The 16,374-nt window shown below is 45.4% G+C and overlaps 1 protein-coding gene across 1 annotated transcript in view; it reads right to left on the reverse strand.

Annotated features, from left to right (window-relative positions):
• Positions 1-16,374, reverse strand: part of LOC103282229 (protein-arginine deiminase type-3) — a 55,363-nt gene that overhangs the window by 15,251 nt on the left and 23,738 nt on the right. The window contains exons 7-11 of the mRNA XM_062965709.1: positions 12,607-12,785; positions 9,855-9,958; positions 2,453-2,564; positions 477-584; positions 230-381 (exon numbers count right to left, since the gene is read on the reverse strand). Coding sequence (XP_062821779.1) covers positions 230-381; positions 477-584; positions 2,453-2,564; positions 9,855-9,958; positions 12,607-12,785 — 655 coding nt within the window. The remainder of the gene's footprint in view (positions 1-229; positions 382-476; positions 585-2,452; positions 2,565-9,854; positions 9,959-12,606; positions 12,786-16,374) is intronic.

Consider the following 16,374-nt stretch of genomic DNA (forward strand, 5'->3'; position numbering starts at 1 on the left):
CATCCATCTATCCATACATCTAACCATCTATTCATCTACGTATCTATCTATCTATCTAGCCATCCATCCATCTAACCATCCATTCATCTATCCATGCACCCATCTATCTATCCATCTGGAAAATCATATCTTTCCCACTCCCACCATAACATGGAGAGTAATTCTTGGCACATGCATATGAGAAGTATTTGGTGATGGTTTGGGTTCAAGTTTCCATACGACCACTTACCTAGGAACGGCACTTCCAATGAGGATCCGGCCCAAGGGGTATTTCTTGGCCTTGACGGTCACCGGAGGGCTGACCTCCAGGTTGCCGAAGGAGTCCAATCCGGAGACATCTTTCTCCTTGGCTTCCCGGGTCACGTAACCGAAATCGGGACCCTTACAAAAGGAAGAAGGGTTAGGTCACAGCAGAGACCCGGGTTCAAACGGCAGTGGAAACAACAGAGCCAAGACTCCAGAGTAGAAATCCGTACCAGAACCCCTTTGAACGGGAAATCCTTCAGCTCTCGGTTCCTGGGGGAATCGAACACAACCGGAAAGGTCTTGTGGGGAGCTTGGATGTAGCCAATCTCCATCTCATCCTGGAACAAAGAAAAGTATTACGGGAAGGACTACGTCGTACGCAAGATAGTAAACTAAGGGAGGCTTAATCTATATATAGAAAAATGTAATGTGGCGTTTTGCTATGGAGTAAACAACAAAACTTCTGAACCCAATCACAACAAATTTGGCATAGTCATCCAAGGTATGTCTTTCAATCAAAAAAACCTAGAAAAATAGTCCAAATTACAGAGGATGCGGAAGAGCCTTTCTCCCCCTAACTGCCAGTCAGAAAGGTAGGCTCTGCTGCCTTTAGGCCCTGCCCCCTTTGTGGATAAGGAAGAGCCTCTCTCCCCTTAACTGCCAGTTAGAAAGGTAGGCTCTGCTGCCTTTAGACCCCACCCCCTTTGTGGATGAGGAAGAGCCTTTCTCCCCCTAACTGCCAGTCAGAAAGGTAGGCTCTGCTGCCTTTAGACCCCGCCCCCTTTGTGGATGAGGAAGAGCCTTTCTCCCCCTAACTGCCAGTCAGAAAGGTAGGCTCTGCTGCCTTTAGGCCCCGCCCCCTTTGTGGATGAGGAAGAGCCTTTCTCCCCCTAACTGCCAGTCAGAAAGGTAGGCTCTGCTGCCTTTAGACCCCGCCCCCTTTGTGGATGAGGAAGAGCCTTTCTCCCCCTAACTGCCAGTCAGAAAGGTAGGCTCTGCTGCCTTTAGGCCCCGCCCCCTTTGTGGATGAGGAAGAGCCTTTCTCCCCCTAACTGCCAGTCAGAAAGGTAGGCTCTGCTGCCTTTAGGCCCCGCCCCCTTTGTGGATGAGGAAGAGACTTTCTCACCCTAACTGCCAGTCACAAAGGTAGGCTCTGCTGCCTTTAGGCCCCGCCCCCTTTGTGGATGAGAAAGAGACTTTCTCCCCCTGCCAGTCAGAAAGGTAGGCTCTGTTGCCTTTAGGCCCCGCCCCCTTTGTGGATGAGGAAGAGACTTTCTCACCCTAACTGCCAGTCACAAAGGTAGGCTCTGCTGCCTTTAGGCCCCACCCCCTTCGTATCCTAGCAACTCCCTCAGCCAAGATGGCACCCAGGGCACAGGCAGAGTGTACTTAGGCCTGATCCACACTGCCTATAAAATACAGATTATTCAATTTGAACTGGATTATATGACAGTGTAGACTCAACGCCCTTCCACACAGCTATATTACCCATTTATAATCTTATATTATCTGCTTCGAACTGGATTATCTTGAGTCCACACTGCCATATCACCCAGTTCAGTGTGGATTTTATACAGCTGTGCAGAAGGACCCTCATATAATCCACTTCTAAGCAGATAATATAAGATTATAAATATAGTATGTAATACTTACTGTGGTATAATAATACAGAACAATATAATCTCTAAAACCAGGACAGTCAATAAAGAGCAACACTCTGAAAGCAGGGAAATTGGGAATTATGGAAAGGAAACAACCAGGGCCGGGTAACACCTCCCAACCAAGGATTCCCCCAGGCAGGAAGCAGCCAGGCTTTGAAGCTGCAAGGCCATTAAATGGTAATCACAGTGCCCAATTGCAGCATTCATACTTGTTGCATTGAGACTATTCATTGATATTCAAACCAGCCAATCCAGGATTCTGCAAGGGAGAAAGCGGCCAGGCTTGCAAGCAGCAAGGCTATTCAGTGCTGTTCAACCTAGCCAGAAAAGGATTCCCCTACAAAGGAAGTACTACTCCAGCCACTCCCGAAAACGGCCAGGCTTTGAGGCTGCAAGGCTATTCAGTGCTATTCCACCTGGCCAACACATGATTCCCATAAGCCACAGCAATGCGTGGCCGGGCAAAGCTAGTTAGATACAATAATATAGTCTCTGTGCAGGCATGACAGGACGCTTGGCCATTGATACACCTTGGCGTCTCTTACCTGGATCCAGCGGTCACCGTGGTTCTCCACTTCCGGGCAGATGATCAGTTGGCAGCCCGCTTTCTTGGCCAGCTTGCTCACATCAGCCACGAAGTCATGGTTGTCTTGCACGCTAGGATTCAATGGGAGAATACAGACTACATTATCATCAGTATACTGGAGTTTTACAACAAATGTTATAGGTCTTCTGAATGAGCAGAGACTACGTGATCATCAGCATATTGTAGTTCTATAACAGACGTTGTAGGTCTTCTGAATGGGAGTTGTAGTTCACCCTGCATCTAGAGAGCAATGTGAACACCACAAATGACAGATCTGGACCAAACTTGGCACACAGAACCCCCAGGACCAAGAGAACGTACTGGAGGGGCGGGGTTGGGGGATCTACCAGCTGCGTGGGAGCTGTAGTTCACCCTACACCCAGGGAGCGTACTCTGAACCTCACCGATGACAGATCTGGACCAAACTTGCCACCAAGACCCAACATGGCCAACTTTGCATACTGGCAAAGTTTGGGTATGTTTTTCCTTGGAATCTGGGAGTTATAGTTAACTCTTATCCAGAAAGCACTGAACTCAGCCAACGTTGGATCTGGACCAAACTTGGCACACAGACCCAACATGGCCAACTGTGCATACAGGAAGGGTTTGGGGGGATTAACCTTGGCATATGGGAGTTGTAGTTCACCCACACCCACTGAACCCAGCCGACGTCGGATCTGGACCTCACTTGGCACACAGACCCAACATGGCCAAGAGAACATAATGGAGGAATTTGGGAAACTGACCCACCTGCATGGGAGTTGTAGTTCACCCTGCATCCAGAGAGCATTCCGAAACCCACCAATGATGGATCTGGACCAAACCTGGCACACAGACCAAACATGGCCAACTGTGCATACAGACAGGATTTTGGAGGGGGATTAACCTTGGCATATGGGAGTTGTGGTTCACCCGCACCCACTGAACCCAGCCGACGTTGGATCTGGACCTAACTTGGCACACAGACCCAACATGGCCAACTGTGCATACAGGCCTGGTTTGGGGGGATTAACCTTGGCATATGGGAGTTGTGGTTCACCCGCACCCACTGAACCCAGCCGACGTTGGATCTGGACCTAACTTGGCACACAGACCCAACATGGCCAACTGTGCATACAGGCCTGGTTTGGGGGGATTAACCTTGGCATATGGGAGTTGTGGTTCACCCGCACCCACTGAACCCAGCCGACGTTGGATCTGGACCTAACTTGGCACACAGACCCAACATGGCCAACTGTGCATACAGGCAGGGTTTGGGGGGATTAACCTTGGCATATGGGAGTTGTGGTTCACCCGCACCCACTGAACCCAGCCGACGTCGGATCTGGACCCAACTTGGCACACAGACCCAACATGGCCAACTGTGCATACAGGCCTGGTTTGGGGGGATTAACCTTGGCATATGGGAGTTGTGGTTCACCCGCACCCACTGAACCCAGCCGACGTTGGATCTGGACCTAACTTGGCACACAGACCCAACATGGCCAACTGTGCATACAGGCAGGGTTTGGGGGGATTAACCTTGGCATATGGGAGTTGTGGTTCACCCGCACCCACTGAACCCAGCCGACGTCGGATCTGGACCCAACTTGGCACACAGACCCAACATGGCCAACTGTGCATACAGGCAGGGTTTGGGGGGATTAACCTTGGCATATGGGAGTTGTGGTTCACCCGCACCCACTGAACCCAGCCGACGTCGGATCTGGACCCAACTTGGCACACAGACCCAACATGGCCAACTGTGCATACAGGCCTGGTTTGGGGGGATTAACCTTGGCATATGGGAGTTGTGGTTCACCCGCACCCACTGAACCCAGCCGACGTTGGATCTGGACCTAACTTGGCACACAGACCCAACATGGCCAACTGTGCATACAGGCAGGGTTTGGGGGGATTAACCTTGGCATATGGGAGTTGTGGTTCACCCGCACCCACTGAACCCAGCCAACGTCGGATCTGGACCCAACTTGGCACACAGACCCAACATGGCCAACTGTGCATACAGGCCTGGTTTGGGGATGATTGATCCAGGAACCTGGGAGTTGTAGTTCACCCTTATCCAGAGAGCCCTGAACCCAACCGACGACGGATCTGGACCAAACTTGGCACACAGACCCAACATGGCCAACTGTGCATACAGGCAGGGTTTGGGGGGATTAACTTTGGCATATGGGAGTTGTGGTTCACCCGCACCCACTGAACCCAGCCAACGTCGGATCTGGACCCAACTTGGCACACAGACCCAACATGGCCAACTGTGCAAACAGGCAGGGTTTGGGGGGATTAACTTTGGCATATGGGAGTTGTGGTTCACCCGCACCCACTGAACCCAGCCAACGTCGGATCTGGACCTAACTTGGCACACAGACCCAACATGGCCAACTGTGCATACAGGCAGGGTTTGGGGGGATTAACCTTGGCATATGGGAGTTGTGGTTCACCCGCACCCACTGAACCCAGCCAACGTCGGATCTGGACCCAACTTGGCACACAGACCCAACATGGCCAACTGTGCATACAGGCCTGGTTTGGGGATGATTGATCCAGGAACCTGGGAGTTGTAGTTCACCCTTATCCAGAGAGCCCTGAACCCAACCGACGACGGATCTGGACCAAACTTGGCACACAGACCCAACATGGCCAACTGTGCATACAGGCCTGGTTTGGGGGGATTAACTTTGGCATATGGGAGTTGTGGTTCACCCGCACCCACTGAACCCAGCCAACGTCGGATCTGGACCCAACTTGGCACACAGACCCAACATGGCCAACTGTGCAAACAGGCAGGGTTTGGGGGGATTAACTTTGGCATATGGGAGTTGTGGTTCACCCGCACCCACTGAACCCAGCCAACGTCGGATCTGGACCTAACTTGGCACACAGACCCAACATGGCCAAGAGAACATAATGGAGGAATTTGGGGAACTGACCCACCTGCATGGGAGTTGTAGTTCACCCTGCATCCAGAGAGCATTCCGAAACCCACCAATGATGGATATGGACCACACCTGGCACACAGACCAAACATGGCCAACTGTGCATACAGACAGGATTTTGGAGGGGGATTGACCTTGGCATATGGGAGTTGTGGTTCACCCGCACCCACTGAACCCAGCCGACGTCGGATCTGGACCTAACTTGGAGCACAAACAACGCCTTTTTAAAATAAAATTATAACAACCATGGCACCCAAACTGCATTAATTATACAGGGTAAATGCTCCCTTATGCTGTAATAAAATATTAGAATATGATTATATCGTCAGCAGTTATGGCTGTTTTGCAAGCCATTTGTATTGGATTGAAATGCGTTTTGAAATCCTTCCAAACAAGTGAGTCTTTAAAAAAATCAGTGCATAAACATTAAGCAGCAGGTGGCGCCATATGATTTTTTCCACAAAAAATAAAATAAAATAAAAAATAGGGCGAGATAAATATTTCAATAAATAAATATATAGATAATAAAATGACTTAAAGACGGGCCCAGCCCCGCAATGCGGGCAGACGGGATCGGGCTATAAAAGTCCCAAATGATGTCATAAAAACCTGTTTTGCAGGAGGCATAAAAATATATTTTGCGGAGAGGCATCCGTCGTATAACTTAAGAGACTGAATCTTCTCGCTCAACTGCCTCCTGATTTAGACGACGGGCAGCAATCTCTTTCTATTCTATTTCTGCCATCGGAGTCTTGTAATTGGTGAACTTAATTTTTCACAAACACACTATCGTTGGCGCATGAAGCAAACCCAATGGATGAGAAATGGCTACAGGAACGAACTATGTTGTATCTGCAACTGGATCCATTGACAAAACTCAATGGATGAGACATGGCTAGAGGATCAAACTTCATTGTGTTTACATTGACCAAACTCAATGGATGAGATATGGTTATAGGAACGGGCTCCATTGTGTCTCCAATGGATCCATTGACCAAACTCAACGGATGAGACATGGCTAGAGGATCAAACTTCATTGTGTCTGCAATGGATCCATCGACCAAACTTAACAGATGAGATATGCCTATAGGAACGAACTTCATTGTCTTCAATGGATCCATTGACCAAACTCAACGGATGAGACATGGCTAAAGGAACTAACTTCATTGTGTCTACAATGGATCCATCAACCAAACTCAATGGATGAGATATGCCTATAGGAACGAACTTCATTGCGTCTCCAATGGATCCATCGACCAAACTCAACGGATGAGACATGGCTAGAGGATCAAACTTCATTGTGTCTGCAATGGATCCATCGACCAAACTCAACAGATGAGATATGCCTATAGGAATGAACTTCATTGCGTCTTCAATGGATCCATCGACCAAACTCAACGGATGAGACATGGCTAAAGGATCGAACTTCATTGTGTCTGCAATGGATCCATTGACCAAACTCAACAGATGAGATAGGCCTATAGGAACGAACTTCATTGTCTTCAATGGATCCATCGACCAAACTCAACGGATGAGACATGGCTAAAGGAACGAACTTCATTGTGTCTCCAATGGATCCATTGACCAAACTCAACGGATGAGACATGGCTAGAGGATCAAACTTCATTGTGTCTGCAATGGATCCATTGACCAAACTCAACAGATGAGATATGCCTATAGGAACGAACTTCATTGTCTTCAATGGATCCATTGACCAAACTCAACGGATGAGACATGGCTAAAGGAACTAACTTCATTGTGTCTACAATGGATCCATCGACCAAACTCAATGGATGAGATATGCCTATAGGAACGAACTTCATTGCGTCTCCAATGGATCCATCGACCAAACTCAACGGATGAGACATGGCTAGAGGATCGAACTTCATTGTGTCTGCAATGGATCCATTGACCAAACTCAACAGATGAGATAGGCCTATAGGAACGAACTTCATTGTCTTCAATGGATCCATTGACCAAACTCAACAGATGAGATAGGCCTATAGGAACGAACTTCATTGTGTCTCCAATGGATCCATCGACCAAACTCAACGAATGAGACATGGCTATAGGAACGAACTTCATTGTGTCTCCAATGGATCCATCGACCAAACTCAACGGATGAGACATGGCTATAGGAACGAACTTCATTGTGTCTCCAATGGATCCATCGACCAAACTCAACGGATGAGACATGGCTAAAGGAACGAACTTCATTGTGTCTCCAATGGATCCATCGACCAAACTCAACGGATGAGACATGGCTATAGGAACGAACTTCATTGTGTCTCCAATGGATCCATCAACCAAACTCAACGGATGAGACATGGCTATAGGAACGAACTTCATTGTGTCTCCAATGGATCCATCAACCAAACTCAACGGATGAGACATGGCTATAGGAACGAACTTCATTGTGTCTCCAATGGATCCATCAACCAAACTCAACGGATGAGACATGGCTATAGGAACGAACTTCATTGTGTCTCCAATGGATCCATCGACCAAACTCAACGGATGAGACATGGCTAAAGGAACGAACTTCATTGTGTCTCCAATGGATCCATCGACCAAACTCAACGAATGAGACATGGCTATAGGAACGAACTTCATTGTGTCTCCAATGGATCCATCAACCAAACTCAACGGATGAGACATGGCTATAGGAACGAACTTCATTGTGTCTCCAATGGATCCATCGACCAAACTCAACGGATGAGACATGGCTATAGGAACGAACTTCATTGTGTCTCCAATGGATCCATCGACCAAACTCAACGGATGAGACATGGCTATAGGAACGAACTTCATTGTGTCTCCAATGGATCCATCGACCAAACTCAACGGATGAGACATGGCTAAAGGAACGAACTTCATTGTGTCTCCAATGGATCCATCGACCAAACTCAACGAATGAGACATGGCTATAGGAACGAACTTCATTGTGTCTCCAATGGATCCATCAACCAAACTCAACGGATGAGACATGGCTAAAGGAACGAACTTCATTGTGTCTCCAATGGATCCATCGACCAAACTCAACGGATGAGACATGGCTATAGGAACGAACTTCATTGTGTCTCCAATGGATCCATCAACCAAACTCAACGGATGAGACATGGCTATAGGAACGAACTTCATTGTGTCTCCAATGGATCCATCGACCAAACTCAACGGATGAGACATGGCTAAAGGAACGAACTTCATTGTGTCTCCAATGGATCCATCGACCAAACTCAACGAATGAGACATGGCTATAGGAACGAACTTCATTGTGTCTCCAATGGATCCATCAACCAAACTCAACGGATGAGACATGGCTATAGGAACGAACTTCATTGTGTCTCCAATGGATCCATCGACCAAACTCAACGGATGAGACATGGCTATAGGAACGAACTTCATTGTGTCTCCAATGGATCCATCGACCAAACTCAACGGATGAGACATGGCTATAGGAACGAACTTCATTGTGTCTCCAATGGATCCATCGACCAAACTCAACGGATGAGACATGGCTATAGGAACGAACTTCATTGTGTCTCCAATGGATCCATCGACCAAACTCAACGGATGAGACATGGCTATAGGAACGAACTTCATTGTGTCTCCAATGGATCCATCGACCAAACTCAACGGATGAGACATGGCTAAAGGAACGAACTTCATTGTGTCTCCAATGGATCCATCGACCAAACTCAACGAATGAGACATGGCTATAGGAACGAACTTCATTGTGTCTCCAATGGATCCATCAACCAAACTCAACGGATGAGACATGGCTAAAGGAACGAACTTCATTGTGTCTCCAATGGATCCATCGACCAAACTCAACGGATGAGACATGGCTATAGGAACGAACTTCATTGTGTCTCCAATGGATCCATCAACCAAACTCAACGGATGAGACATGGCTAAAGGAACGAACTTCATTGTGTCTCCAATGGATCCATCGACCAAACTCAACGAATGAGACATGGCTATAGGAACGAACTTCATTGTGTCTCCAATGGATCCATCAACCAAACTCAACGGATGAGACATGGCTAAAGGAACGAACTTCATTGTGTCTCCAATGGATCCATCGACCAAACTCAACGGATGAGACATGGCTATAGGAACGAACTTCATTGTGTCTCCAATGGATCCATCGACCAAACTCAACGGATGAGACATGGCTAAAGGAACGAACTTCATTGTGTCTCCAATGGATCCATCGACCAAACTCAACGAATGAGACATGGCTATAGGAACGAACTTCATTGTGTCTCCAATGGATCCATCGACCAAACTCAACGAATGAGACATGGCAATAGGAACGAACTTCATTGTGTCTCCAATGGATCCATTGACCAAACTCAACGGATGAGAAATGTCTATAGGAACGGAAAAATGTGTTGGGAGGCCTTTCCTTGATATTACCTGCAGATGTAAACGGATATGGGCTGCAGCGTGTTGGGGGTCATAATCCACGGGGCGATCCGGAAGACCACAGTGTCGTTGAAAATGGGAGCTTCGGGTAAGGCCTGCAATCGGCAAAAATGTCAGGATCAAGATACAAAAGAAAGCTCATCCAAGAGGACAAAGCAGAGACCACTGTGTACACACGGGGGGGGAGGAAAGAGCAATGCAATTGTAGTACAGTAATTTGTATATATTATATTTATAATCTTATATTATTTGCTTTGAACTGGATTATATGAGGCCCCTTCTACACAACTGTATAAAATCCACACTGAACTGGATTATATGGAAGTGTGGACTCAAGATAACCCAGTTCAAAGCAGATACTGTGGATTATGTGCCTTGGCATTCTGGGTTATATAGCTGTGTGCCTTGTTTTCTTTCTGGAATTTCCCAATTTCCCTGTTTTCAGAGTGTTGCTCTTTATTGACTGTCCTGGTTTTAGAGATTATATTGTTCTGTATTATTATCCCACCGTAATTATTGCATATTATATTTATAATCTTATATTATCTGCTTAGAACTGGGTTATATGAGGCCCCTTCTACACAGCTGTATTAAATCCACACTGAACTGGATTATATGGCAGTGCGGACTCAAGATAATCCAGTTCGAAGCAGATAATATAAGATGATAAATGGGTAATATAGCTGTGTGGAAAGAGTCTACACTGCCATATAATCCAATTCAAATCAGATAATCTGTATTTTATAGGCAGTGTGGAAGAGGTCAAATTGAACCCTGGCTGTCTTCCAGGTGCCATTGTGGCTGAGGCGGTTACTAGGACATGAAGAAGGCGGGGCCTAAAGGGGGCGGGGCCTACCCTTCTAACTGGCAGCCAGGGGGAGAACGGCTCTTCCTCATCCTCTGTAATTTTGGCTTTATTTTTCTAGGGTTTTTTTAATTGAAAGACATAGATTGGATGGCTATGTCTTTTGTGGCCAAATTTGGTGTGATTTGGTCCAGTGGTTTTGTTGTTTACTCCATGGGAAAAACGCACATTACATTTTAATATAGATAGATAGATACAATGACAAAACATGACCTAGATATAATAGTAAACCATATAAATATCCCAAAGTGACTGATATTGATACCGAAATGGCATAGTTCTGCAAAGTGTCGGGTTCAAAGCAGAGACTTTGGTAGTCGCAAAGAAGGCATTGTGATAGATTTGCATTAGGTTCACCATAAGCTCTTCCTCATCCTCTGTAATTTGGACTTTATTTTTCTAGGGTTATGTCTTTTGTGGCCCAATTTGGTGTGATTTGGTTCAGTGGTTTTGTTGTTTACTCCATGGGAAAAACGCACATTACATTTATATATATAGACTAGCTGTGCCCGGCCACGCGTTGCTGTGGCGAAGTCTGGTGGTATGGGAAATAAAGTATTGAGGAATTGGTGGTAGTTAAGGTCAAGGGTAAAGGTTTTCCCCTGACATTAAGTCCATTATAAATGGGTTATATAGCTGTGTGGAAGGGCCTTGAGTCTACACTGCCATATAATCCAGTTAAAATCAGATAATCTGTATTTTATAGGCAGTGTGGAAGAGGCCTAAGTGAGACCTAACTCTGCCTGTCCCCTGGGTGGAGCTTAGCCTTCTAAATGGCAGCAATGGGATAAAAACAATTATTCCTCTCCCTCTAATTAGGGCTTTATTTTTCTTTTCTTTTTGTTGTATGAACGTAGAGGCATGGATGAGGGGTTGTGCTGCCAAGTTTAGTGTTTCTGGGATGTGTAGTTTTGTTTTTTTGTCCTAGGCCGAAATTTCATTACCCTTTTATATATATAGATATTATAGATACAATGGCAAAACATGACCTAGATATAATAGTAAACCATATAAATATCCCAAAGTGACTGATATTGATACCGAAATGGTTTGGTTCTGCAAAGTGTCGTGTTCAATCTGTATTTTATAGGCAGTGTGGAAGAGGCCTAAGTGAGGCCTAATTCTGCCTGTCCCCTGGTCTGAGTGGGTTGCTAGGAGACCAAGTGGGTGAAGCTTAGCTTTCTAACTGGCAGCAATTGGATAAAAACAATTATTCCTCTCCCTCTAATTAGGGCTTTATTTTTCTTTTCTTTTTGTTGTATGAACGTAGAGGCATGGATGAGGGGTTGTGCTGCCAAGTTTAGTGTTTCTGGGATGTGTAGTTTTGTTGTTTTGTCCTAGGCTGAAATTTCATCACCCTTTTATATATATAGACTAGCTGTGCCTGGCCACGCGTTGCTGTGGCTAGGACTTAATTTTTCTTTTCTTTTTGTTGTATGAACGTAGAGGTGTGAATGAGAGGTTGTGCTGTCAATTTTCAAGGTTGTGGGGCATTTAGTTTAGTTGTTTTGTCCAGTGCCGTGATTCCATTACCCTTTTATATATATAGACTAGCTGTGCCTGGCCATGCGTTGCTGTGGCTAGGACTTAATTTTTCTTTTCTTTTTGTTGTATGAACGTAGAGGCGTGGATGAGAGGTTGTGCTGTCAATTTTCAACGTTGTGGGGCATTTAGTTTAGTTGTTTTGTCCGGTGCCGTGATTCCATTACCCTTTTATATATATAGATATATAGATACAATGGCAAAACATGACCTAGATATAATATTAAACCATATAAATATCCCAAAGAGACTGATATTGATACCAAAATGGTATAGTTCTGCAAAGTGTCGGGTTCAAAGCAGAGACGTTTGTAGTCCGTTTTGGGCTCGTCTTACCTTTGTAGTGGCTTCGAGGAGCGTGGCGTGAATGGACACCTGCCCTGAGAAGTTGACGTCCGGAAACGCCAATCCTTCCACGTAGAAAATGGTCTCCACTTGGCCGTTAGAGCGTTCCACCAGGTACGAGATCTTTCCGGAGCCCAAGACGTGCTTGTATTGGTTCAGCTTCTTTTTCCCTGAAAACCAACACATCTATATTTTCTGTCGTCGTTCCCCGTCCAAACCCTTCCTCGAAGCATCATGAAAGTACAATTGTTCCCCAGAACGGATTTGCATTTGCTTCCTCCACCCTGAACCAGGCGATTCCCATACAAATTAATTTCTGTTGGTTGTGCAAAAGTTTAGGAAGTAAACCCACACGGTGATGTTAATCCCAGCGCCCATTGTATGCATAATTAAATGCGTGAACCTCCAGGAACCTGCTAGATGTGCTCTTCCATGGAGAGCAATGCACATGACAATATGCATGAAGGACCCAACCCTTTGCTCAACTCCGAGTTCAAGGTAGATATGGAGAAACTGCAGGTTTAAAAAGAAGCAGTTAGTCTGTGCCCTGATGAGGTACAGGGAAGACTGATCCTCAGTTGAAGGGATCAGGGAGACTCAATTACTTATTTTTGAGTCAGTTTAATATAAGTTTGGTGACTTATTTTAAGGTAGTCTGTCTCCTGATGAGGAACAGAGAATCTGTGATTGTATCACAGGGTGACTGCAGTTTAAAAGCAGTAGAGAAAGAAGTGACATTTTAAGGAGTTTGAAACACCTCATTCTGGCTTTGCAACTGTTAATCAAAGTGCCTCTGAGAAGAAAAGTTATTGTAACCATTAAGCTTTGTGCCTGAATAAACTTGTTATTGTTCTTTCAAACATCTAAGCCTCTGTCACATATATTACCATCAAGAATAAACAAGAAGAAGGAAGAAAAACAAAATTTAAAAGGTCTCCTCTCTGAGTAGCTAGTGGCTGCGTCTTCCCATGGTGGTGGCAAGCATTGGTGATACCCTTTGCATCTGGTGGCAGCATTATAAAGACCTTTAAATTTGGTGGCAGCATTATAAAGACTTTATAATTTGGTGGCAGCATTTAAATAAAAGCATCTTACATTTGGTGGCAGCGGTTATATAATATATATAAATAAAAAAACATTCTTCACAACACCAAACCTTGTGAGGAACAATTGGGTTTAGCTTGAGAAGAACCCTTGATGGCTTTCTTGAAATATCTAAAGGGGTTTCACATGGAGATGGCTTGTTTTTGGTTTCTCCAGAGACCAGAAGCAAAGTGTTCAACGGACACCAACCTTGTGAGGAACAATTGACTTTATCTTGAGAAGAACCCTTGATGGCTTTCTTGAAATATCTAAAGGGGTTTCACATGGAGATGGCTTGTTTTTGGTTTCTCCAGAGACCAGAAACAAAGAGTTCAACGGACACCAAACCTTGTGAGGAACAATTGGGTTTAGCTTGAGAAGAACCCTTGATGGCTTTCTTGAAATATCTAAAGGGGTTTCACGTGGAGATGGCTTGTTTTTGGTTTCTCCAGAGACCAGAAGCAAAGAGTTCAACGGACACCAAACCTTGTGAGGAACAATTGGGTTTAGCTTGAGAAGAACCCTTGATGGCTTTCTTGAAATATCTAAAGGGGTTTCACGTGGAGATGGCTGGTTTTTGGTTTCTCCAGAGACCAGAAGCAAAGAGTTCAACGGACACCAAACCTTGTGAGGAACAATTGCGTTTAGCTTGAGAAGAACCCTTGATGGCTTTCTTGAAATATCTAAAGGGGTTTCACGTGAAGATGGCTTGTTTTTGGTTTCTCCAGAGACCAGAAGCAAAGAGTTCAACGGACACCAACCTTGTGAGGAACAATTGACTTTATCTTGAGAAGAACCCTTGATGGCTTTCTTGAAATATCTAAAGGGGTTTCACGTGGAGATGGCTTGTTTTTGGTTTCTCCAGAGACCAGAAGCAAAGAGTTCAACGGACACCAAACCTTGTGAGGAACAATTGGGTTTAGCTTGAGAAGAACCCTTGATGGCTTTCTTGAAATATCTAAAGGGGTTTCACATGGAGATGGCTGGTTTTTGGTTTCCAGAAGCAAAGAGGTCAACTGACACCAAACCTTGTGAGGAACAATTGGGTTTAGCTTGGAGAAGCTTGAGAAGAACCCTTGACGGCTTTCTTGAAATATCTAAAGGGGTTTCACGTGGAGATGGCTTGTTTTTGGTTTCTCCAGAGACCAGAAGCAAAGAGTTCAACGGACACCAAACTTTGTGAGGAACAATTGGGTTTAGCTTGAGAAGAACCCTTGATGGCTTTCTTGAAATATCTAAAGGGGTTTCACGTGAAGATGGCTTGTTTTTGGTTTCTCCAGAGACCAGAAGCAAAGAGTTCAACGGACACCAACCTTGTGAGGAACAATTGACTTTATCTTGAGAAGAACCCTTGATGGCTTTCTTGAAATATCTAAAGGGGTTTCACGTGGAGATGGCTTGTTTTTGGTTTCTCCAGAGACCAGAAGCAAAGAGTTCAACGGACACCAAACCTTGTGAGGAACAATTGGGTTTAGCTTGAGAAGAACCCTTGATGGCTTTCTTGAAATATCTAAAGGGGTTTCACATGGAGATGGCTGGTTTTTGGTTTCCAGAAGCAAAGAGGTCAACTGACACCAAACCTTGTGAGGAACAATTGGGTTTAGCTTGGAGAAGCTTGAGAAGAACCCTTGACGGCTTTCTTGAAATATCTAAAGGGGTTTCACGTGGAGATGGCTTGTTTTTGGTTTCTCCAGAGACCAGAAGCAAAGAGTTCAACTGACACCAAACCTTGTGAGGAACAATTGGGTTTAGCTTGAGAAGAACCCTTGATGGCTTTCTTGAAATATCTAAAGGGGTTTCACATGGAGATGGCTGGTTTTTGGTTTCTCCAGAGACCAGAAGCAAAGAGTTCAACGGACACCAAACCTTGTGAGGAACAATTGGGTTTAGCTTGAGAAGAACCCTTGATGGCTTTCTTGAAATATCTAAAGGGGTTTCACATGGAGATGGCTGGTTTTTGGTTTCTCCAGAGACCAGAAGCAAAGAGTTCAACGGACACCAAACCTTGTGAGGAACAATTGGGTTTAGCTTGAGAAGAACCCTTGATGGCTTTCTTGAAATATCTAAAGGGGTTTCACATGGAGATGGCTGGTTTTTGGTTTCCAGAAGCAAAGAGGTCAACTGACACCAAACCTTGTGAGGAACAATTGGGTTTAGCTTGGAGAAGCTTGAGAAGAGCCCTTGACGGCTTTCTTGAAATATCTAAAGGGGTTTCACATGGAGATGGCTTGTTTTCGGGTTCTCCAATGACCAGAAGCAAAGAGTTCAACGGACACCAAACTTTGTGAGGAACAATTGGGTTTAGCTTGGAGAAGCTTGAGAAGAACCCTTGACGGCTTTCTTGAAATATCTAAAGGGGTTTCACGTGGAGATGGCTTGTTTTTGGTTTCTCCAGAGACCAGAAGCAAAGAGTTCAACGGGATTCCACCTACAAGTTAGGAAGAACATCTTCACTATGTTGAACTTTGGAATAGGATGCGTTGAAGCTCTCCTTTGGAAGTTGGATAGGTTTCCTTCAGGGGGGTTGAGTTGGACTAGATGGCCCTTGGAGGTCCCTAAAGACACCTGAACACCTCTAGTGCCTCCTTTGTAAAGATTGGATGGACAACTTTTGGGAGTTCTTTATTTGGTCATTTCTGCAGAGGAGAGGGTTGGACAAGACCAGCTTTGTCCCAC

This window comes from Anolis carolinensis, unplaced genomic scaffold (assembly GCF_035594765.1).
Source record: "Anolis carolinensis isolate JA03-04 unplaced genomic scaffold, rAnoCar3.1.pri scaffold_15, whole genome shotgun sequence".
Classification (NCBI taxonomy): Eukaryota; Metazoa; Chordata; class Lepidosauria; order Squamata; family Dactyloidae; genus Anolis; species Anolis carolinensis.